The sequence below is a fragment of the Pteronotus mesoamericanus genome, unplaced genomic scaffold (genome assembly GCF_021234165.1).
Source record: "Pteronotus mesoamericanus isolate MK-2021 breed Mesoamerican mustached bat unplaced genomic scaffold, CSHL_Meso_final contig_27, whole genome shotgun sequence".
NCBI lineage: Eukaryota > Metazoa > Chordata > Mammalia > Chiroptera > Mormoopidae > Pteronotus > Pteronotus mesoamericanus.
Window position 1 is genome coordinate 8,182,923 of NW_026555115.1, and position 24,273 is coordinate 8,207,195.

A 24,273-nucleotide genomic window follows, 5' to 3' on the forward strand; every position below is an offset into this window, starting at 1 on the left:
GAGGCAGCTGACGGAACCCCAGCTCTAGGGCTGTGAGATCTGAAGAGGACCCAGGAGGAAAGATGTACCCAGGAGCTCTGGAGTGAGTGACCAATAGATCTTGGAACCAGCTCCAAAGGTGGGAAGACGCTGCGCCTTCAAGAAAGCCAACTCCACAGCTGCTCCCATTTCTGTCTCAGCAATTGGGCAAGATTGGAGGCCAAGTGCATGCTCTGCATTCTAAATATAATTCAGGGGATCTTTTTTCCTAGTTTCTCCAAGAGTGAAGTCATTGACCTCACCCCTGCCCTTTGGCCTTGCTTCACCCAGAGGACAGACAAAGTATTGTGTACATCTATCCTGACCGGTCTGTGAACTACCTAATGGACTAAGGCAAGGTGCTCATTTCTATTTCACCTAACTCAGAACTCAGAATGGCATCAATCAAAAATGCTACAAACCAAAACAAACAAGCAAGAAAAATATAACCAGCAACATTGAAAGAAAAAACTAACTGACAGTAATGAGAGGGAAGGAGGGAGGAGGGTAACAGGGATAAGAAGGGGAAGGGTCAATTCAAGGACCTATGGACAAAGGCAAAATGGGGAAGGATTGAGGGTGGGAGGTGGGAGTGGGCGGGGCAGCGGAAAGTGGTGGCAGGAAAATGGAGACAACTGTATTTGAACAATAAAAAATAAATAAATGAACTAATGAAAAGGTAAAAAAAAAAAAGACGCTACAAGCCCAATTACCAATCCTCAGAAGCCTGGGGCAAAAATATCTCTGTTGAAACACAATAGACTACCCAAGTCAAAAATTTTCTTTGGGAAATTAGGATATTCTAAAGCAGCTATGTATACTGATGGCAAGATATATGTTCAGAAAAGAGACAAGTTTTCACCTTGGGCTGATCCTAGACTGAGAACCTGTTCTTTAAGTGTTAAAGGAGACCCCTAGCCCAGAGCCAACCTGCAAAGACTGGAAGAAGTTGATTTATTTAACTTTTTCTGTTTTTTTTAATATATATATTTTATTGATTATGCTATTACAGTTGTCCCATTTTTTTCTCCCCCTTATTTCCCTCCACCTTGCACCGCGCCCCCCACCCTCAGCATCTCCCTCCCTTAGTTCATGTCCGTGGGTCATACATATAAGTTGTTTGGCTTCTCCATTTCCTACATTATTCTTAACCTCACCCTGCCTATTTTGTACCTACCATTTATGCTTCTTATTCCCTGTACCTTTTCCCCCATCCTCCCCTCTCCTTCTCTCCTCTGATAACCCTCCCTGTGATCTCCATTTCTGTGATTCTCTTCCTGTTCTAGTTGTTTGCTTAGTTTGTTTTTGCTTTTGTTTTTTAGGTTCAGTTGTTGATAGTTGTGAGTTCGTTGACATTTCACAGTTCATAGTCTTGATCGTCTTCTTTTTCTTAAATAAGTCCCTTTAACATTTCATATAATAAGGACTTGGTGATGATGAACTTTTACCTTGACCTTATCTGGGAAGCACTTTATCTGCCCTTCCATTCTAAATGATAGCTTTGCTGGATAGAGTAATTTTGGATATAGGTCCTTGCTTTTCATGAGTTTGAACATTTCCTGCCACCCCCTTCTTGCCTGCAAGGTTTCTTTGGAGAAATCAGCTGACAGTCTTATGGGAACTCCTTTGTAGGTAACTGTCTCATTTTCTCTTGCTGCTTTTAAGATTCTCTTCTAATCTATAATCTTGGGTGATGTAATTATGATGTGCCTTGGTGTGTGCTTCCTTGGGTCCAACTTCTTTGGGACTCTCTGTGCTTCCTGGACTTCCTGGAAGTCTGTTTCCTTCACCAGATTGAGGAAGTCCTCCATTATTTTTTCAAATAAGTTTTCAATTTCTTGCTCTTCCTCTTTTCCTTCTGGCACCCTTATGATTCAGATGTTGGGATGTTTGAAGTTGTCCTGGAAGTTCCGAAGCCTTTCCTCACATTTGGATTGTTTGTTTTTTTTTAATTTATTTGCTTTTTAAATACATCTGTCTCTGCCTCCCCCTGACCTCTTTCCCTTGCCCCCTCCCTCCTTCCCTCCCTCAGCTCTTCCCCTTTGGTTTTGTCCATGAGTCCTTGCTATATGTTCCTTGACTTTCCCCTTCCCTTCCCTTTCCCTGCCACCCTCTTCCCTCTTGTAAGATTGTTGTGTCTTTATTTTATTCTGGTTAGATGTTTATTTCTTCCTTCTGTTCCAAATTGTTTGAGTCCCAGTTTTCTCACCTTCACTGTTGGTTTCCTGTATGTTTTTCTTTATTTCACTTTGCACAGCCTTCACTTTTTCCTCTATTCTGTGACCATACTTAACCATTTCTGTGAACATCCAGATTACCAGTGTTTTAACTGTGCATCTGAAAGGTTGGCTATCTGTTCATCGCTTAGTTATATTTTTGGAGCTTTGATCTGTTCTTCCATTTGGGCCGTATTTCTTTGTCTCAGTGTGCCTGTTATGTTGTAAGGGGTGGAGCCTTAGGTATTCACCAGGGCGGGACAACCCAGGTCACTGTGTTGTGGCACTGTATGTAGGGGAGGGGTCCAAGAAGGAATAATGCTGCTTGCTGGGCTGTTGGCCAGCTCTCAGTAACTTTCCCTGCTACCCACAAGCAAACTGGAAACTTCTGGTGCCGATTCCCAGATGGGTGGCTTTGTGTACATTCTAGGATCCCATGGGTCTCTCTAACAAACTCTCCTGTGAGGCTGGAAGTTTCTCCCACTGCTATACCCCCACAGGTGTTTACAGCCAGAGGTTTTGAGGCTCTTTTCCTGCGCTGGAACCCTGGGTTGTGCAGTCTGTCTCACTCCCTAGCTGTTCCTCCCAGTTATCCTCACACAAACGTAGGACCGCCCAGTCCACCAGCCACCGCCTTGCCACATGTCCTCTCCACCCCAGCTGCCCCTCATACTGGTCTGAATGAAATATTTCTTCTTTAACGCCTTGTTTGTCTGACTTCCATGCAGTTTGATTTTCTGGCAGTTCTGGTTATTTTTTGTTTTTAAATTTGTTGTTATCATTCTTCTGGTTGTGCGAGGAGGCAAAGTGTATGTACCTATGCCTCCATCTTGGCCACAAGCTGTTCTTGTTTGCTTGTTGTTTTGTTTACTTTGTGTTTTGTTTTGCTTTGGCTCTTGGCATTCAAAATAATTTCTGTCAAAAAACACTAACTGAACAAAAGTTTCTATAACCCCAAAAGAAATAGTCTTTACAGTAATAGTTTGGAAAAGTTACTAAACAAATAGACAGTTATGGCCCTCTACAACTGAAAAATCAGCAAACCTTGGGGAAAGAGGGCAGAATTTGACTTCCAGAGTTCCTACATTATAATATTCAAAAGCCCAGACTTCAACAACAAATCATAATGCGTACAAAGAGACTGAAAAGTACAGCTTATTCAAAGAAACAAAATACATCAACAGAAACCATCTCTGAGGAAGCCTAGGCATCAGAACAGTGATAAAGATTGCAAACAATTGTCTTCAATATGCTCAAAGAGCCAATGTAAAACATGGAAAAAGAACTAAATGAAGTCAGGAAAATCTATGAACAAAGTGGAAATATCAATATAGAGATGGAAATTATAGAAAAAAACCAAAACAGAAAATCTAGAACTGAAAATACAATAATTGAAATGAAAAATTCACTAGAGGGGTTTAACAAAAGATTTAAGTGGGTAGAAGAAAGAATCACTGAACTTTAAGAAAGGACCATTGATATTGTGTTTGAGGAATAGAAAGGAAAAAGAATGAAGAAAAGTGAACAAATCTTAAGGGAGCTATGGGACACTAGCAAGTAGACAAACATATGCATAAGAGTCCCATAAGAAGAGAAAGGCAGAAAGAATATTTGAAGAAATAGCTGAAAATACCCCAACTTTGATGAAATCATAAATCTACAAATCCAAATATCTCAAAACCCCAAAAAGGGTGAATTCAAAGAGACCCACACAGAGACCTATTATAATCAAACGGCTGAAAACCAAAAACAGTGTTGAATGCAACAATAGAGGTCATTTACTATGCAAAAGGGATTCTCAGTAAGATTAACAGGCAATGTTTCATCAGAAAACATGGAGCTAGAAGATAATGGGATTACATATTTAATGTGCTGAAAGAAAAACTGTTAAAAAAAGCAATTCTTTATCTGGCAAAACTGAAGAAGAAATTAAGAAATTCCCAGAAAAACAAAAGCTGAGGGAATTAATTACCTTTAGATCTCCCTACAATAAATTCTAAAAGGGGTTTTCAGGTTAAAGTGATGCTATACAGTAACCCAAAGCCACTTGAAGAAATAAAAGGGGGCTTCTAGCCAAGATGGAGGGGAGGTAGATACACTTCACTTCCTTGCACAACCAAAAGAAGGATAACAACCAATTTAAAAACAAAAAACAACCAGCACTGACTGAAAATAACACTATTTTCAAAAATAACTATTTCTTATACTTGTTATAAATATAACATATTGAGTAACCACAAACTAAACCCAAAGCTTGTGGAAAGGAGAACAGGTATGAACAGAATTGAGAACAGAAAAACAATAGAGAAAATTAATGAAGTCAAAAGTTGGTTCTTTGAAAGACCAACAAAATTGATAAGAAACTTGAGCTAGACTAAAAAAGAGAAAAAAAACACAAATAACTAAAATCAGAAATGAAAGTTAAATATCACTGCCAATCTAACAGAAATAAAAAAAGATTATAAATGAATGCTATGAACAACTACATGCCAACAAACTGAATAACCTAAATGAATTGGAAAAATGTCTAGAAAAATGCTATGTTTCAAAACTGAATCATGAAGAAAATCATAGAAATCTGAATAGATCTATAACTAGTAAAGATGTTGAATCAATAATCAAAAATCTCACAACAAAGAAAAGCCCAAGATCAGATAGCTTCACTGGTGAATTTTACTAAACATTTAAAGAAAAATTAATGCCAATCTTTCTCAAACTCTTCCAAAGAAAATAAAATTAGAAATACTTCCTAATTCATTCCATGAGACTACTATTACCCTGATACCAAAACCAGATAAAGATATCACAAGAAAAGAAAATTAAAGACCAATATCCCTTATGTATATAAATATAAAAATTCTCATCAAAATACCTGCAAATTGAACACAACAGTATATTTAAAAGAGTATACACCATGATGAGGTGCGTTTTATTCCAGGAATGCAAGGGTGGTTCAACATTAAAAAAAAAAAAATCAATGTAGTCATGACTGTGTGACTCAGTAGGTTGGGCCTGATCCCGCAAACCAAAAGGTTGTTGGTTTAATTCCTGGTCAGGGCCTATGGCTGGGTGTCCTTTTTTTTCTCTAAAGATTTTATTTATTTATATTTAGACAGAGGGGAAGGGAGGAAGAAGGAGAGAGAGAGAAACATCAATGTGTGGTTGCCTCTCATGCTCCCCACAGTGGGGACCTGGCCTGGCAACCCAGGCACGTGCCCTGACTGGGAATTGAAGTAGTGACCCTTCGGTTCACAGACCAGCGTTTAATCCACTAAGCCACATCAGTCAGGGCCAGGCCGGGTTGAGGCAACCAATTGCTGTTTCTCTTGTGCATCTATGTTTCTCTCCCTCTCTCTTTCCTTTCTCCTCTCTATAAAAGTAAGTAAATAAAATCTTTTTTAAAAAATCAATGCAACATGACACATTAATGGAATGAAAGAAAAAAAAGATGATCATCTCAGTTGACACAAAATAGCATTTGACACAATCCGACACCCTTTCATGACAAAAACATTCAGAAAACTACAAGTACAGGGGAATTTTTACAATATGATAAAGCCATATAGGAATAACTACAGCTAACATCCTACTCAATGGTAAAAGACTGAAAGATTTCCTCCTAAGATAGGAATAAGACATGCCAATTTCACTACTGATAGTCAACAATATACTGAAAGTCCTTGCCAGAGAAATTAGATAGGAAAAAAGAAAACATCATTTTCATTGAATTGAAAGAAGTAAAACTATTTGTAGATGACATGATCCCATAGACAGAAAATCCTAAGTATTCACAAGATAGCTACTAGAGCTAAGAGATGAATTCAGCAAAGTTGTGGGGCACAGGATCAACACACAAAAATGCACTGTGATTCTATTAACTTGCAAGAGCAATCCAAAATAAATATTAACAAGGCAATTCCATTTACAATAGCATCTAAAAGAATAAAATACTGATGAATAAATTTAACTAAGATGGAAAATTTCTACACTGAAAACTAAAAAAATATTTTGAAAGATGTTAAAGAAGAACTAAGTCAGTAGAAAGATAGATTAATGGGTAGGGAGACTTAATACTGTTAAAATGTCAATACTAGCCAAAGAGATCTACAAATTCATCATAATCCTTAATAAAATTTCAACAGTCCCCCTTACGAAATGGAAAAGTTCATAAGGAATTGCAAGGGCCCCCGAGTAGCAAAAAAAATCTTGAAAAAGGAAGAGAAAGCCATAAGATTCATACTCACTGATTTCAAAACTTACTACAAAGTTATGGTAATCAAAACAGTATGGTACTGGCATAAGGATAAACATATTGACCAATCAAATAGAACTGAGAGTCCAGAAATAAATCTACACATCTATGGCCAGTTGATATTTGACAAGGATGCCAAGGACAATCAATGGGGAAGGGGCAGTCTCTTAAACAAATGAGGCTGGGACAACTGGATTTTTATTTGCAAAAGAATGAAATTGAATCTCAACCTCATAGTGTGTACAAAAATCAACTAAAAATGGGTCAATGACCAAAATATAATAATTAAATCATAAAAGTCCTAAAAGAAAATTTAGGTGTATGTCTTCATGACCTTGGATTTCACAGATGAGTTTTAGGTAGGACTCCAAAAACATGGGCAAACAAAAGAAAAATAGATAAATGGAACTTCATCAAAATTAAAAACTTTTGTGCATCAAAGGACGTCATCAACAGAGTGGAAGGTAAACCTACAGAATGGGTTACAAATCACATATCTGATAAGGGATTAATATTCATAATGTATGAAGAACTAAAATTCAACAATAAAAAGATAACCCAATTAAAAATGGGCAAAAGACTTGAATAGACATTTCTCCAAAGAAAACACACAAATTATCCAGTGAGCTCATTAAAAGATGTCAATATCTTTATCATAAGGAAAGCAATCAAAACTATGGCTCAGCGTTGCCCTGTACACCAAAAGGCTGCAGGTCTCATTCCCAGTCAGGGCACACACCTGGGTTGCAGGTTCGATTTTTTTGGTCAGGGTGCATACAGGGGGTGACCAGTCGATGATTCTCTTTCACATTGATGTTTCTCTCTCTCCCTCCCTCCTTTCACCTCTCTCTAAAATCAATGGGTGTGTCCTCGGAGTTTAAAAAAAAACTACAATAAGATATCATCTACAAGAATGGCTATAAAAAAAGATGCTGACAAGGATGTGGAGAAAGTGGAAATCTCATACATTGCTGGTGGGAATGTAAAATGGTATAGCCACTATGGAAAATAATTTGGCATTCCTCAAAAAGCCAATGATAGAATTACCAAATGATCTAACAATTCTCCTCCTAGGTATATATTATGTACAAAATAACTGAAAATACGGACATGAAGGGATACTTATGTGCCAGTGTTCACTGCAGCATTGTTTGCAATACCTAAAAGGTGGACATGACCCATACATGCACTGACAGATGAGTGGATAAACAAAGTATGGTCTATCTGCACAAGGACATAATATTCAGCCATAAAAAGGACTGGGATTGTGATATATGCTACACCATGGATGAACCTTGAAGACATACTAAGAGAAGTAAGCCAGACACAAAAGGATAGATATTTTATGATTCCACTTATCTGAAATATCTAAAATTGGCAAATTCATAAAGGCAGAAAGTAGAATTGAGGCTTGGGGAGTGACAGCTTGATGGCTACAGCATTTCTGTTTGGGATGATGAAGGGTTTTGGGAATAAGGAGTGTTGATTTTCACACAACAGGGTGAACGTAATCAATGCTCCTAAATTGTACACTTAAAAATGGTTAAAATGGAAAACTTTATGTTATATAAATATTTACCTCAATTAAAAAACACAAAAAGAATGGGTGTGTCACAGACATTTCCTCATTGCTAGCAGGGAGCTGATGAATGAGATGCTCCCTCCTTTCTCCGCACCTGGCACCCAGACCTGCTGTGGCCGTCCCGTGACTGGGCTGAGAAGGCAGCAATGGAAAGGCGGAAGTCCTTGACGGTGTTATTAAGCTATTGAACCAATAGACTATGAAGTTAGTCCTTTCTTGGGATTTATAGTCTTGTAAGATAGTAAATTGCTTATTGTTTTTTTAAAAAGAAAACACACACTGGAGACCATTAATAAAGAACTCAAAAACTGCGGCTGTTTACTTGAGCTTAAAATAGGGAATCTTCAGAAAGACCTGAAAGATGAGAAATCCAGATGTTCAGACAAAGCTGTGGCAGCCTTACCAGAAAGATCGAGGGAATGAGTGAAAATACATTACAGTTCATGTAGCTGCAACCAAAACAGTCCTCAAAGTCCCTCCCAAGAAAACATGGCCATAGAGAACACAAGGAGATATTCTGGAGGACAAGTCCCATTTTTGTGGAAGCAGGAGGAGAGGAAACAAACTCAGGACCCAGAAAGAAAAGGTAAGGGGTGGGACGTGGGAGCGGATGCCACCACGGGAGCCTCCTAGAAGACGAACGGAAGCCATTCTAAAGGCATGAGTCAGTGGGGCGGGGCTACATATATTTGCAAATTGTTGAAAAAAGACTGAACGCACACAAAGTGAACCGAAGGAGAGAAAGTAGTGCATCATTTCAAAATCTTATTTAAAATCTCCAAGCTGAGAAATCTGCACTGCATTCAGAAAAATGGCAATTAGAAAAAGGGAGGCAAAAGCTGCTCTGGCAGAAAATTTAAGTCTTTCCTGAACTCATGGAGAAAAAGGAGTGAGTTTTCAGGCATAGTCAATCTCTCCACAGCAGTGGCACTTGCCCTCCCAGAGCAACTTCGGTGGAAGTCAGAAATTGCACAAGTGATTATGGAAAATGCGGCGAGTCTTGCAAAAGGGAGCTCCAGGGCACCACAGGACTGAGAAGGAAAGAAGCCTTCAGTTCCAGAACCAAAGGATAAAATGGGGATTGATGCAATAATGTACATTCCTGCCTGGCACATCACAGGATGTTATAGGACCTGGACTTGTGGGTGGGGTTTGAGAAACCCTGTGAGTAGTCTTGTTTTTGGAGTCTGTAGGCTACCCTGGAGGTGCTGCTGGTCAGTGTCCACCCAAGCTGGAGTGGGAGGGCTGGGAACCTGTGGCACATGATGAACTTCCCTAAGGGAGAGGAAGTCATTCTGGCTCCTGAGTCACAGGTGGCAGCAGGAAAAAAGTCACTGACCTGGAGGGACGTCCTGTCCAGGCTGGTTTTCCAGGGCAAACAAACCCCTCAAGGTCCCTGGCGGCCATCACCCCACGATCTTTCCCACGATCTTCCTGGGCATTTGACCTGAGCCCACCTAGCACATCAAAACACAGAAGCAGGGTCCCTGAGCCAAAGATGCAGCGGGCCCCCTTAGGGGGACGTGGGGGTGGGAAGGACTGCTGGGCTGCTGCTGGTCCCCACACCCTGCCCTGATACTGGGCCTGTCGCAGACTCCTCTGATCCTGGCCGCGGGTGCTGTGTGCCTGGGAGCACACTGAGAAACGAAGGCGGCTAGCCTTTGAGGGCAGGGCGGTAGACATGGGGGTGGAGTGCAGCCAGAATCCACCGCAGGGGGGCAGCTGAGGAGCCTCCGCCACGCTGGGCCCCAAGCGCCCAGAAGGCCCCGCGGGCCGTGCCTGCTGTGTGACAGGGCGACAGAGCACTCGGGGATGGGCGGCTGCCGTCCAGGCCCAGCTCCACTGCGGTCAGAGGGTCAGCCCAGGCCTCGGGCCCAACCGCAGCTCCCTCCGGCTAACAGGGGCTGAGTCCCACCGTCAGAGGCCTCTGAGTCCAGAGAGATGGAAGGTCCAGGACGTCCTGAGAGGGCACTGGGCTTTGCTCTGTCACTGGAGCCTGGAACCAAACTTTCAGTCTCTGGCGGGCCCCTATGGGTCAAAGCAGCCCTCTGCTCTAGAACCATGCCTGCTGCAGCGCCATGCCTGGCTCCAGCCCCAGGGAGGTCCCTGGTTGTGCCCGGCCCTTATGTGTCGGTGGCTCTGGTTGGCCTTTGTCCATCTCCTCCTGTGGCATCGCAAACTTTGCTCTCCCATTGCCACTCCCGTGGCTGCTCTGCCCTGCCTGCTGAGCCCGACTCTCTGTGAGGGATTCTGGGTGCACGTCACCATTCTTGCTCCCCACGGCTTCCTGGTCTCTGTTCCCACTTCTCACTTCCTATTCGCTTCGGACCATCCAGAGATGGCTCAGGAGCTGGCACAGATGCCCTGCTCCTCCCATCTGTTTATTCTTCAGCAGATTTAGGGACGGCGGTGGCAGCCCGCACGTGAGGAGGCCCCTGCCCCCGGAGGAAGCAGGTCTGGTGAGCACCGCAGGGGAAGTGCTCTGAGGCGGGGAAGCCAGAGACACCTCACCCACCCTCAGTGGGCAGGAGTGCCACTGAAAGCTTTCTGGAGGTGGTGCTGAAGCCAAGACTTCAAGGTAGGGCCAGACTCTTACCATCACCTGCTGACCTTCATCAGGACCCAAAACAGAGAGCGCGCTGGGGTGAGGCTGGCAGGTTTAACCTGGGCCTTGAGGGCATGGCCCGGTTCCAGAATTTGACATCATTAGCAAAAGGGTGAGGCTGATGATAATCTGGAAGAGGAGCTTTGAGGGCAGCTCCCCCATTTGCTTGGCCACTGAAGGGCGAGGTGGTGCATGTGACACAGGGCCCCTCTGGCACTTCTGCAGATGGCATGCAATGCGTCACCTGACCGCCTTGCTTGGTGCCAGAGTCCTGCCTCTCCACTTCACCAGCCTGATAATAGGGGCTGAATTTACCTGGATGGGATGTGCAAAAAGACCTCCTGACCCAAAATAGTTTCTCTGGAGGGCAACCCGGGGGCCTGAAATCCTCTATCAGAGTGTTCCTCAGGTGAAGGTGTCCTGTGCGTAGGGGCCCTCAGATAAAAAGAAAACTGTCTGTGAAGGGGACAAGCATTGTTTGGGGCCAGCAGTGAATTCCTGTGCCTGCCAGGTGCTCCCCGTCAGCGGCTGTGAGCAGATGCTGTCCAGGGATTTGAGGAAGCAGAAGGTAGGAAAGAAGCCCAGCCTCACTCGCCCCATTGCTGCCCCGTGCCTGGGAGGGAAGTCCTGTAAGGACAGCAGCGTCCCCAGACAGGCTTGGAGAAAGGTGGCTATTCTAGTCAAGACGGTCTCCCCAAATGGACAGAAATCCCGCTGCTCAGTCATCCCTAAACGTGGGGCCACTTACTGTGACCCTTCCTCTTGGTGTATAATTGTGTCCTCCAAACAGATCTGTTCAGGTCCTAACCCCCAGGCCTGAGATTATTATGCTATCTGAAATGGGGCCTTTGCTGATGTAATCAAGTTAAGGTGAGGTCCTACTGGATCTGCGGTCTTTATAAAAGGAAGGAGGCGGAGGTTCAGACACAGAGAAGCAGACACACAGTGGAAGGCCATGTGATGACAGAAGCAGAGGTTGGAGAAATGCATCTATAAACCAAAGAATGCCAATGGTTGCAGAAGCCACCTGAGGTTAGGGGCAAGGTGAGGAAAATTCTTCCCTAGAGCCTTCAGAGGAAGCACGGTCCTACTGACACTTTGACTTTGCACTTCCAGCCTCCGGAACTGTGAAAGAAGTTTTAAGTCACCCAATTTGGTTACTTTGTTACAGCCACCACATAAAAGTAGTACACATCTAAGGTGAGCTGCCTTTGGCCATGCCTCTGTCCCTTGTCCTGGTAGCCAGCGTTGAGGGGTCTATCTGTCAGTGAGTTACCTAGTTCCCCAGGGTGGGGCTCGCACCAAAAGTTTCCTTCTCTCACTCAAGAATTTTTTCTTGAACAACTACTGGGCTCCAGGCACAGTGGGGTGCAGACATGAACAAAGGCAGGGCCAGCTGACACTCCAGCTGGCAGGGAGGCGGGGGAGGAGAGCGAGGGAAAGCCTGAGAGGTCATGGCCTAGGCCCCAGCCAGCCATGTGAGTGCTTCTGTAAGCAAGTACAGGAGTGCTCTGCCTGGGCAGGGGGCCTGGGCTGGCACAGCATCTGCAGGCGAAGGGGCAGCCGGCTGGAAGCGATGTGCAGGGGCTGATGGGAGTGCCTGCTGGGGAGCTTGCTGGACTTCCCGCCCCCGTTCCCCACCCCACTGGGCTGGCTGGCTCACTGCTTATGTGGTGACCGCTCTGGCGATCTTACAAAGTTGATCCCTGAATGCAAAAGGGCTATGTAATAAACCTGATGAGCTCAGGGGGCCTCCGTGGCCGGCCTGACAAGCTCAGTGGCTGGACAAAACCACACAGGAAGGTCGGCTCATGAATTCTTAACGGGGCCGGTCATGGTGGGTAGTCAGGTCCCAGGACCGCAACTTCCTTAGCAAAGGTCAGTCTTTACCTTAAGTGAGCCCTGCCCATTGTTTTTGTACTTCTAGGATAACATACCTTTGAAGGGTCAGAGTAATTTTCTTTTTTAGACCCCTTGAAGGCACAAGCACTGGCATTGGAGCACAGGAACAGCAAAGCACTAGACCACACAACCCCTCATTGTCATCTTGTTAGTCTATGTGCTGTAAACGTTCATTATGAACTATCCTGTACCCACCAATGTAAAAGAAGTGTGTGTTTCTCCATTTTGCTTCTTATCCAACCTGAGATTTCTCTGCTTTGCTTTCTCCCACTTCCTTAATCTGTCACCAAGGAATTTTATGTACCTTCCTTACATTTCTCCTTTGAGTCTCAATGTGTAAAATAAACTGCAAAACTGCCATTCTGTGGAGTGTTTCTTCAGTCCATTGAGATCTTGAAACCTCAAAATTCTCAAAATTTTGGCTCAGATTAACTCTCATAAAACTTTCCTATAGGTGTATGCTCTTTCGTCTACACCCCAAGGCTCAGGGTGGTCAGTGGCCTGTCTTGGGTCAACGGATCTCAGGGGGGATCTAAAGCCTGTTCTCCTGCCCCGGACCAGAGGTCTTTCTTCCAAGTCCTTTGTTTGGCTCAGGGATGGTGGAAGTGAGTTCTGATAGCTGCGCATATGTGATTTCCAAAGGCCAAAGTGAATGGAGGGGCACCAGCTGCTCTCTTTCTGACTCTCAGGAAATGCTGATAACCACCTTGGTCACTTTGTCCAGAGCCTAAATGAAGCTTCTTCAAGGACTCAAAAGCAGTGTTCTGGGGTGGGGCTGGTATCAGCAGGACTTGTGAGGATCTGGGGCTTTCAGGGTGGGCTCCGGATCTGGGAAGCGATGGGGTGAAGAGACCCTCTCTGGCGCGCTGAATGCAGACTGGCTCTCTCAGGTATGGCACCGGTGACTCAGTGGCTTTTTCCCCTCCAAAGGAAAGAAGGCTGGTGGGGAAGCAGAAGGGGAAACGTGAGACCGGAACCCAGGGTCTGGGGTCTCGGTGGGGGCTGTTGCCGCCTGCCGCCCTCCACATGGTAATCCCTGACTGAGAACACCTTCACCTCCCCCACCAGCAAGTATTCCTGAATTGTCCCCCCATCTCACCCCTTGGGTCACATCTCCAACTCAGCCTTCCCCCAAAATTCCTTATTTTTCCTCCCACCTCCCAAGGTCTTATCTGATCTCCATGTAAACATCTCTCATACCTTTCCCTTTCTCCTTTACTCATGGTCCCTGGAACAATTGTACTTTGTCAAGATTCAAAATCATTCACCTTTCTGAATATTCAAGTTAAATGCATTCATTGTACAGAAAAGTAGGACAATGAAGTGCCTGGACCAGTGCTATATTTCCTTCCAGCATTTTTCCTATGAATATTTTAAACATTGTTTGTATCCAGTATTTCTTTCACTGCCCACCTCCAATGTAGTATCATATTGAATTTTATTAAACTCTGAAAATTTTTTGTGTAACATCTTTTTAAGAGATAGCATAATATTCCAGCCTCTGTATGTATAATGTATTTAACTAATCCCCAATTCTCGGGCATTTAGGTTCTTTCCAATTTTTTTTTTTTGCTATGGCAGAATGATCTTTTAAAACATAAATCTGCTTAAGTTCTTTAGCAGTTTCCATGGCCTTTCAGATATTAAACTTCAATATTCCGCTCACGAGGCCAGTCTTGACCTGCTGTGTCCTCCCCTCTGCTTGCTCCCTCTTGCAGCCCTGGGTCCCTTCCAAGGACCATGGAAAGACCCTGAGTGCCCCTCTGCTTGCCTGCTGGCCCAGTCCTCTACTGTTCCCAACTTCACCTCAGGCTCAGGGGCCCTGCAGACCGGCCCGCTCGCTCACGGGGGGTCGGTGGGGAGCGCGCACACTTGCCAGTGCTTCAGTCTGTGTCCCACTCCCGGATTAGCAGGATGACAGAGGACCCTCTTGGACAGGTTTTCTTCCTTGATAAAAGGGACATACAGGGGAACTACCGCTCCTCTCCCCGGGCCCTCACCTGGCCTGTATGTGATACCTGCCGCTGGATCTGGGGACCCTGGGGGCAGATCTCACCAGCAGCTGAGGATGAGAATGTCACAGCAGAAACACCCAAGGCTGCCTTCCTTGGTGAACTGGTGATCAGGGGTCCCTGTTCAACGATCATTCTACCTCTGGATTTCTTAGGACATAACTTACTGTTCAAGTCACTACTAATCATCGCCAAGGCTTCCTGAGAGTCCTTCCCTCATCTTCATGGCCCTGGACCGCCCGGGCTGACGCACCTCCACGCCTTCGCCAGGCCGGCCCGGCTCACACTTGAGCACTGCACCCCTCCTTCCTCCTGGAGCAGCTCTCCGAGGCCTGCTGGGTTTCACATCACCCCTTCCAGCTCCCCCAGCACCTGTGTTACTGTATCTGTATCAGCTCTCAGGCCTGGGTGCCCTGTGGGGGACTAGGGATTTCTCAGGGTCAGCGGCCATGTCTCATTTGTCACGAGCCTACTCATTTAATGGGAAAACTCACTTCAATCTAACTTTGTGTTCCTTTTTTGTGAGTCTCCTTTCCTACTCAAACAGAATACTTCACTCTGACACTTCTGGTCACCAAAATTGGGACGGCTTTTCCCCACACTAAGCAATTCTCTGTGACACCAGTTGGGTGTCCTATAATTCAACTCAATTCTGACATTATCTACCCAGGGAAAGCACCGGATCCCACTGGGTAAGGGCTCAGTCTCACCTCAAATGCCACTTGCAAGTCCATGTTATCACCTGTGCTTCTGGTTAAGCAGCTATACATGGCAGGTTCCAAAGTCCCCCTGCTTGGGCTCAATTAATTTACTAAGAGTGGCTCACAGCACTCAGGGAAACACGTTTACCAGTTTATCAAAGGATGCGACAAATGATGCACATGAAGATCCAGATGAAGAGATGCAGTGGTGAGGCCCAGGAGGGTCCCGAGTGCGGGAGCTGCCGTTCCTGTGGAGTTGAGGCGCATCGCCGTCCTGTGGGGGATGTGTTCACCACCCTGGAAGCTCTCTGAACCCTGCGCTGCTGAGACTTCATGGAGGCTTCCTCGGGTAGGCATGATCAATTATTAACTTCATTTCTAGCATCTCTTCTCTCTCAAGAGGATGGTAGCAGGAGCTGAAAATTCTTAGCTTCTAACCATAGTTTGGTCTTTTTGGTGATGAGACCCCATCCAGTATCCCACCCAGAGACACATCACTGAACAAGAAATGTACTCTTATCACTTAGGAAACTACAAGGGATTTAGGAGCCATGTGCCAGAAGCCTGGAGAAGAGCCCAATACACATATTTTCTGTTATACCAGGTGCTACATCCGGGTACCACTACTGCCCTTGACACAGTAGGTTGTCAGGAAATGTGAGCTGAGGGAATGTGAGACTTGGTTCCTTGCCTTTGGGCCTTCTATGCTTCATGTGTGCAATGGATTGAATTGTGTCCTCTATCCCCCAAATTAATAAATTGATACCCTACCTCCCATTGTGATAGTAGTTGGAAATGGGGTATTTGGAAGGTGGGTAATTTTAGATGAGGTCATGAAAGTGGGGCCTCATGATGGAATTACTGCTCTTATAAGAAGAGACACGAAGAGAGCTTGTTTCCTCGCTCCCTCTCTCTGCCTGTGAAGGCACAGTGCGAGCCGGCCCTCTGCAAGCCAGGGAGAGAGCTCTTGCCAGAATGTGACCATGCCGGCACCAGGATCCTGGCCTTCCAACCTCCAGAACTGTGAGGAATAAATTTGTATGGTAACAAATACCATACCCAGTTTATGGTATTTTGTTATGGCAGCCAGAGTTGGCTGACAGTGTGTTTTTGGCACAGGGCTGACTGTCACTTGAGCTTGTGGTGCGAGGGCATGCTGTCCTCCTGAGGAAGGGGACTGCACCCTCTTCCTTTCTGGGCCTTTCCCTTCCCTGGATCCCCAGGGCTGGCCCAGGCCATCAGTAGAGCACTGAGCACAGTGCCCTATAGCTGGGCACAGGACTTATATAGCTGGTCCTGAAATGCCCCTTCTCACCTGCTAAGGCTCCTCAAGCAAGGTCTGCCTGGGTGGGGCCTCGGGGGCATCCCAGGCAAGGCTCTGCCTCCCACTCATGACTTCTGCCTGAAGTTTCTTGGGAGGATGGTAGCCATTAGAGATGATCTCCGACTGGATGTTCCAACCCTGTTGGGCCTCCCAAGGCTGGGGCTTGGGTTAGGGTGGCCATAGCCTCGATTTGCCAGCTCTTGAGAGGGCGCCTGATGTGTGTACAGCGCTTGTGAGTCAGTGTGCACCCCTGGGTCAGGCAGAGTCCGGCCTGGTCTTCAGGGTAAGCCAGGGGCCCAGGCTCAGGTGTCCTGTCCCAGGGGACAAGAGCCGGTCTGGGATCAAGGATGAAGTGGGAGACTAAGCAGAGCTGGAATGGAAAGCAGGGCATGCCAGGCCTTGAGAAGAGAAAGGGCCTTAAATGATATTCAAAATATTTAACCACCAGAACAGCACCACCGCCAACCAGTCCTCTTACTACACTTGCTGAAAAGTGGGAGGTCAGGGTTTTGGGGGACAAGTCAGGGTAGCCGTGTCTGGGGATCAGCCCTGGCCTGGGGCTATTGCCACAAACAGGAGGGGGACCCAGACCTTGTTCTAATTGGTGGCCAGTTATCCACTGTGTGTGTGGGTTGGGAGCAGGGCAGGGATAGGGAACTGGCTTCCTGGAAAGGTTTCACTCAGACTGGTGGACAAGTCTTTGAACTTCCCTACGCTAGTAGCTGCCTTTGGTTAACGCCTATTAAGACCAGGTTGAAATGCCAGAGTGGCCGAGAGTAGAGGGACTTCACCCGTGTATGACCCCGAGAGAGCTGCTCAGCTGAGGTGAGGCCTGAGGAGGGCTGGTGACACTGGGGGCTGTGGATTGGCCCTTGCCTAGGAGGGCAGGCTCCTGTGACAGGGCTGTGAGGGGACCAGCAGGGGTGTGGGGTGGGACAAGAGACATGTGGGACCACGTGTCTCAGATCCTGCATTAAGAGTGTTGCTGATGTTCCAGGAGGGAGCATGAGGCCCCGGAGTGTCTGGCTGTGGCTCGGGCCTGGGCATAAGGTCAGAGGATAGTGACACACACAGGGAGGAGCAGCAGCAGAGGGCCTGGTGGGGTGGTGGGGCTGGGGCTGGGACCTCTGAGCTGCTGTTTTGGAGAGAGGTTTCAAAACCACTTCCCCTCCCCCGCCCTGCCCTTCTGTGGAACTATTTAGCAAACAGGACATCCTGAAAACAAAGAGCAAGGGTGGCCTGTGAGCTCTGGGGGGAGTGACTATCTGTCCCTATTTCCTCTTGGTAGTCAGGATCAGTCACCCAGCCAGCACCACCACCCCTTTTGAAGGACTGTCTAGGGAAAATAGTGTTGTTGTCACAAAATGGAGGGATGCACATGGCCAGAATCCAGGAGGCCCCCAGGCCCCTCTTAGTTCTAGGTGAAATTAAGCAAGAGACAGACACCAGCAAGACCAGCAAAGGGCTCAGGGCCCCAGGAACAAAGGAGTGAGTTATCCCGCTGGGTTAAATAACCCACCAAAGGCGCTGGTGGAGGACGATGGAGTGTCGTCTTCTCTCAGAGAACAAAGACATTCTATAATCTCTTGCAGAAAAGGTGGTGATCTATTATTTTTTTCTTCCCTGGTATGTCATATGGCTTTTAATATATTTCACCCAATTTTAATTTTCTTTTCTCTCTCTTTCCCCCACTTTAATATAGGGTAGCAGGAGCCCTTTAACACTCTTAAAAATTGTTGAGGACCTCAATGAGCTTCTGTTTCCATGAGTTATAGCAACATTTACCATGGTAGAAATTAAAGCCAATAGCTTTTAAAAAATGTATTAATTCATTTAAAAAACAATAAATCCATTACATATTAACTTTTTATAAAATTAAAAATAACCATATTTCCCAAAAATAAATCAGTTAGTAGAAGAGTGGCATCGGTCTTGCATCTTTGCAAAGCTGTAACATCTGGCTTAACAGACAGCAGTTGCATTCCCTTATCTGCTTGTACATTCAATCTGTTGCAGTACGTTGTCTTGGTTAAAGAATACGAAGCTAGTCGGCCAGAAATATAGTTGGGGGAGGACTTCAAAGACTCCAAGGGTTCGTGGACCACACTTTGGAGGCATGCTGTCGTAGCTGGCTTTAAGCCATACATTCTAGAATATATGGAGAGAACCACAACAAAACCAGAAGAGGGAGAGACAGCTCCAAATGTCCTAGATTAAGAGTTGGATGAAGTAGTTGATGAACCAGCTCTGGACTATCTCCCTTCTCCCTTCGGGGAGGGGCAAGTCACCGTTCAGCGTGAGGCCAGCTGTCGCATGCTAGATGGGGGAGGATTTTGGATGTGTAATATGGGAAGGATGTACGTCAGGCAGCCAAGGGACTTGGTGTAGCACACTCCTGTCATTTCCTTTGGTTACCCAGCATCTGGGCACCCTTTCTTTTGGGACAAATCCCTTACTGAGTGTGTTCTGGCAGAGTCCTGCCTACTCTTTGAGCTAAAGAAGCCAGGTAATCTCTCCTCTTATGTTCTGGGAGCTGCAGAATGAACGCATTCCTAAGGTGCCCCGATGATATCCTCCTTCCTGATAATATTTTAATCTTGGGCTCACAGCAGAGACAATTGAGGAGTAACTGTGGCAGTAGGGGGTGACATTGGTGGCACTTACTGTTTAAGTGGCAGTGCCATGTGGCTAATGGTGGGGCACCAGCTGCAGCATCCCCTCCAGTGGTCCCCAAGGTACAACCCAGCCTGGGTTTCTGGCTGCACAACTTCTCTCAATTCCTGTGTGCTCACTGAGTTAGATCCCAGCCTTCCTGTCAGGCTGTAGGCCACCTCTATTTTCCCGAAAGTTAGTACTAAGTCGGTCATGTCATGAGCCATCCAGACCACCAAGGAGGGCTGGCTGGGAAGGCCTGCCTCCTCCCTCATCTAGTGTGCTGCCCAGGCCTGCCTAGACTGCTTCCTCCTCGAATGCCAGGGCCTCCTTCCCAGCTGGTCTCCCTTGCCCAGGTTTGACTTTTCCAAGGCATTCTGCAGCCCCCAGAGCAGCCCTGGGGACAGTACTGTCATGAAACTCTCCCAAGCGGCACATCCTGTGCCTTTCTAGTCTACAAACGGGTCTCAATACAGAGTCTTCCTCATCTCACCTCAAATTTCCTATCCCCCACCCACCCTCAGATTCCTTTCTAATGATTACAGTGATAAGCAATTAACTTCCAACAATTACAGAATATTTATGAAACAGAAAGGAAAAATCATTCCTGACCTACCACAAATTTTGTGATTCCTTTTCTGTCTTTAAGACAATCTTACAACATCTGTGCAGACTATATTACTGTTCCTTGGGTGTATATGGGCCCATCCCAATGAGCTTGGGCCAACAGATCGAGTATACCTGACACACATCACGTGTGAGCAGGGGCTATATTTGTGCTTGTAGGGTTTGGCTTGCCCTCTTGTGCTTCTGCTATGAGAAAGAACACTCCACAGGGAACGCTATCCCTTCATCCGGAACCCAGAATAGAATAGGGGTGCCTTATGAAGACCTAGATCAGACCTACCACCTGGAGTGTAATTTGCAGACCTGAGAGCGAAGAGTTTGTAGTTGTGGGCCACTGAGATTTTTGAGGTTATCTTGCAGCAAAATATGACTAACGCTTCATCAGACAGGAAAAACTAGTTACAGAATTTGACATATTAAGTACTGTGAACAGTCAGAGGTACATGGCAATTAGGTAAATCCCCAGGCATAGCTGAGACTGTATTAACTTGCAGATTACACAGTTTTCTTGAGATAGGAAAGAGGTCTGACAGGGGATGACTTACCCAGCTGAGAAAGCCTCTCATTACATTCAAGCATGGGTTCTCTAACACTAGGCCATTCTGGGGTAGAGGAGGTAAGGCAGGTCAGGTTAGGAGATTGTTCCAGGTCCCAATAAACCCCTAGCCTGACATTGTGGCCAGGAGGCACTGGTAATCCCAAACTGCCCCCAAATCTGCCCATTGATTTCCTCCAGCAACCTTCTCCTCTGCTCCTAAATCTTACTGAAGAGTAAGTCCATGCCTGAGATATCATTTGTGGATAGAGGGGCGATCAGGGGACCCTAGTCTCCTGAAAACAAAGATGGGTCTGAATGTCACCCTGCTGCCAGTAATATCCTTCCCTGCACTTTGCATACCCTGCTCTTGGCTTACCTCCCACAGGTAGGCTGCTGTGGTCAGTCCTATCTTCTTGCCACTTTTAATTGTACATTTCATGCATATGGGCAGCCACATTTGAATTGCTCTCCAATGTATCTGCACTTCCTAGCACTATGTCTAGCTCAGAGTAGGCAGGCCCTCAATAAATATTTGAGAAAATGTATGAATGAATCCTTGCTTACAAAACGTTGTGTCCACTGCAGTTCAGGCCTGCTTCCCACATTCTGACAGCTGGTGTGAACTGACAGCATGTTCACATACGCGATGATGGCTCAGTCCCAGCTGACTACACTGAGCTGCAGCACCCTCAGGCTTTCAGATACACAGGTTCCCAGGGCTGGTTCTCATTGTTCGCATTTGTTGTTAGCATGCCCCCTCACCAGTTAACTTATTTACATAATTCATATGGAGCCCAATTTAAATCATTTTTACCAAGTTGCTAATATAAATGAATTCCCTTCAGTCTTCTCCCCAGTAATAATGTTCATACTCCTTTTTATTTTAACCTCCTTTCGAAAGTATTTATTTGTGCTCAGTCAGAAGAACATTACTCTCCCAGGATCTGGTTTTTTACTTTCTGATTCCCTGGATATCACCAGTACTTACAGAAACAGTAAACTTACTAGATAAAAATACAACCCCCCCCAACATAAAAACAAACAAAAACCCTGCACTATTATTTTCCTGTAGCTGACAGATCAAAAAGTTTGAACCTTAAAATAATACCTGATCCTGTTGGCCATTTCTGGTTAAGGCTACTATCTTGAGTTTTCCAATAACAAGTAATACTTTATGTTATGACCAACTAATACTGTAGTATTCTTAGAAATGCACAAACCAGTTGTTGCTTACTTAAATTGTTTCTGAACAGATGTTACTACCTGTGTGGGAAAATTCAATGTGCTAACTGTCATTTTAGGGCCTGGTACTACACTGGAGCATGTCACCTGTTCCCAAAGGACAGTGGCTCCTTCTTCTAAGAGAGAACTTAACACTGTGCAGATTGAGTCATCTAACACCTGAGTATTAAGATCCTTGGGAATTTCAATCCCTATATTCATGCCTAGTACTTTGACATATCCTAAACTGGGTACATATGAATGGTTTAAGCAATCTTCAAGAACATCTGCAATAGACATATATCTTCACATATAAACTTGAAAAAATACTTTAACATAATACATTGTACTGCACAGAACTATAATTCAACATAATATATTACATTGCTAAAATAGTCATATAAATATTATATACGTATGGATTCACTGCATTAGAAAAATTCTCCTATTAAGCTATCAAAGACCAGTATCAGTAAAGCCCAAAGAAAAAAAACTATTTTAACAGTAGGAACACTAAAAAAAAAAAAAAACAGCTATGAGGTTTAACAGGAAATGGAAGAGAGAATTCTTTACATTTGCTATCAATTATGTCACAAGAGGCACAATCTGAAATACAATGTTAGGCTAGCAGTGTATAAAAATACTTTTTATAACAATATTTTTGATAGTTGTAGTACCACTTAAGAAAAAACAAAGCCCTAGCTATACAGCTATTCTGTTTTGAGGACCTACTAAAACAACTCAACTTATTGCTCCCACCTAGCTCTTCAAGCACCCGCCTGGATAGCAAATTTTCTCACACATCACACGCGCCATTATATATTCATATAACCCCCTACATCTATGGCAAATACCAGAGACACTGTTAAGCATCAAAGTCCAACAAGGCATGAGATGACAGTGTTTGGAGCCTGTTTTCAGTTCTAAGTCTGGGATAGATAAAAAAAAAGAGGCAAAAGTAATGTGGATTTTGGGAGTGAGTGTCTGATTTTTAAATACTTATGGACTTTAAATCTCGAAATCGAGTTTAATCTGGCATATCAATATTTAACTTGGGCGGTGGGGGAACATATTTTCCGGGGCTCTGGGTTATAACTACCCTGGTCTTCTTTCCAAACATTGGAGCAATTTTAGGAGCATCTGGAATGGATGTTTCTTCAGTATCTTCACTATCTTCATGATGTAGATCATATGAAATGTTTCCATATTCTCTTAAAAATGGGAAAATTTCCAGCAGAAACTGACAGAAATCTCTGCGAATTCCAAACCACCAATGGTTGCCCCCTTTTCGCCTAAATGTAGTGGCCATTAAAGTTATTAGTGAAAGCCAAAGAGGGACAAAAATGGAGATGTAAGAAAATGTATTGTGGCCATCCAATCTGTGAACCAGCAGAACTTCAAAAGTGAGCAGGGGCACGACAATCGTGATCCAGCTGATGGCCATGGTCACGTGTGTTCTCCGCTGTTCGGCCACCACATCCAGGGATCTAAGGAAGAGGAGGGACCAGACAATGTAATAGAGGACGACCAGGCAGAGAAACGACATGAGGATCCAGAGGGGCACGAACACCACCAACCACGGCCAGTGGATAATCCTGTCCAGCCTTAAGGCGATGAAGATGAACTGCAGGATGTTGACAGAACACAGTATCTCCAGCTCAAGTGACCGATCATGTCGAAAGCCCCACACGCAGGCAGCCACGGACACGGGGGATACGAAGAAGAGTGGCATGAAGACCAGCAACCAGAAGTGGGTTCCTCTCTCCACCCTGTCGCAGACCAGGACTTCGAACATGAGCAGCAGCAGATGGATGCCTACGGCGATCAACATAGCTTTGAACTCCACGCAGGTCTCCCCCTCGGTGCGGTAGCGAGGGTTTCGGGCCCAAACACCAGCACCCACTGAGGCGCCCGCGATGACAAGAAGCTTCCACAGCCATATCGGGGCGAAGACGGCCCAGTAGCTCCAATGGATGATGCCATCCAGGCGGAGGGGCAGCAGCACCGAGAAGAGCAGCAAGCAGGCGTAGATGAGAAACTTACTCGGGTTGAAGTCTTGGAACAGGCCCCTGGGGTTCATGGCAAAGCCGCTGTTTGCCCACCCGGGCCTGCTGCTCAGCCCTGCTCGGCAGGCGCTGAGTCTCCAACGCTTCCTATACCCGCCGCCTTCCCCACCAGGCCTGCGTCGTCTCAAGGTGGGCAGCAGCAGGGAGTAGCCAGGCGGAGTTTGCTACCCGCGGGGCCAGGAAGCAGGAGCACGTGCGCACGTGGTCACGTGGACCGACAGGAAGCTCGGTGGGGCGTGGCATGCACGCCCTCACTCTCCCAGCTACCCAGGCGCCCCTGACGGCGCGGTGTCTAGGAGCGGGGCGCTGCTTCAGCCTCGCCGCCGTCCGCCTTCACTTCATACCTACTTTAAAGGCCGTTACTGTGTGTGGTGCCAGCAGGGACGGCGATGGGCGGCTCCGGCTCGCGGTGTGGCGCGCTGCCGACTCCCCCGGCTGACCCTTAGGTAGCGAGAGGGCCGCGACCTCCAGTGGACGCTTCCTGTCTGTGCCGCGAGCAGGGGGGGACAGGAGTGAGCTCACATCCTCCCGGCTGCCCCAGAGGCGGGGCCCAGGCG

General features: G+C 45.9%; 1 protein-coding gene across 1 annotated transcript; it reads right to left on the bottom strand.

Annotated features, from left to right (window-relative positions):
• Nucleotides 1–21,224: 21,224 nt before the first annotated feature.
• TMEM185B (transmembrane protein 185B) lies at nucleotides 21,225–24,202 on the bottom strand. Its single transcript, XM_054575011.1, has one exon. The coding sequence runs from the start codon at nucleotides 23,728–23,730 to the stop codon at nucleotides 22,678–22,680; it is 1,053 nt and encodes a 350-aa protein (XP_054430986.1). The 5' UTR covers nucleotides 23,731–24,202; the 3' UTR covers nucleotides 21,225–22,677.
• Nucleotides 24,203–24,273: the final 71 nt, after the last annotated feature.

What these genes read in the sequence shown, in the direction of transcription:
- TMEM185B (XM_054575011.1), bottom strand. Translation starts at nt 23,730, where the DNA reads ATGAACCCCAGGGGCCTGTTCCAAGACTTCAACCCGAGTAAGTTTCTC.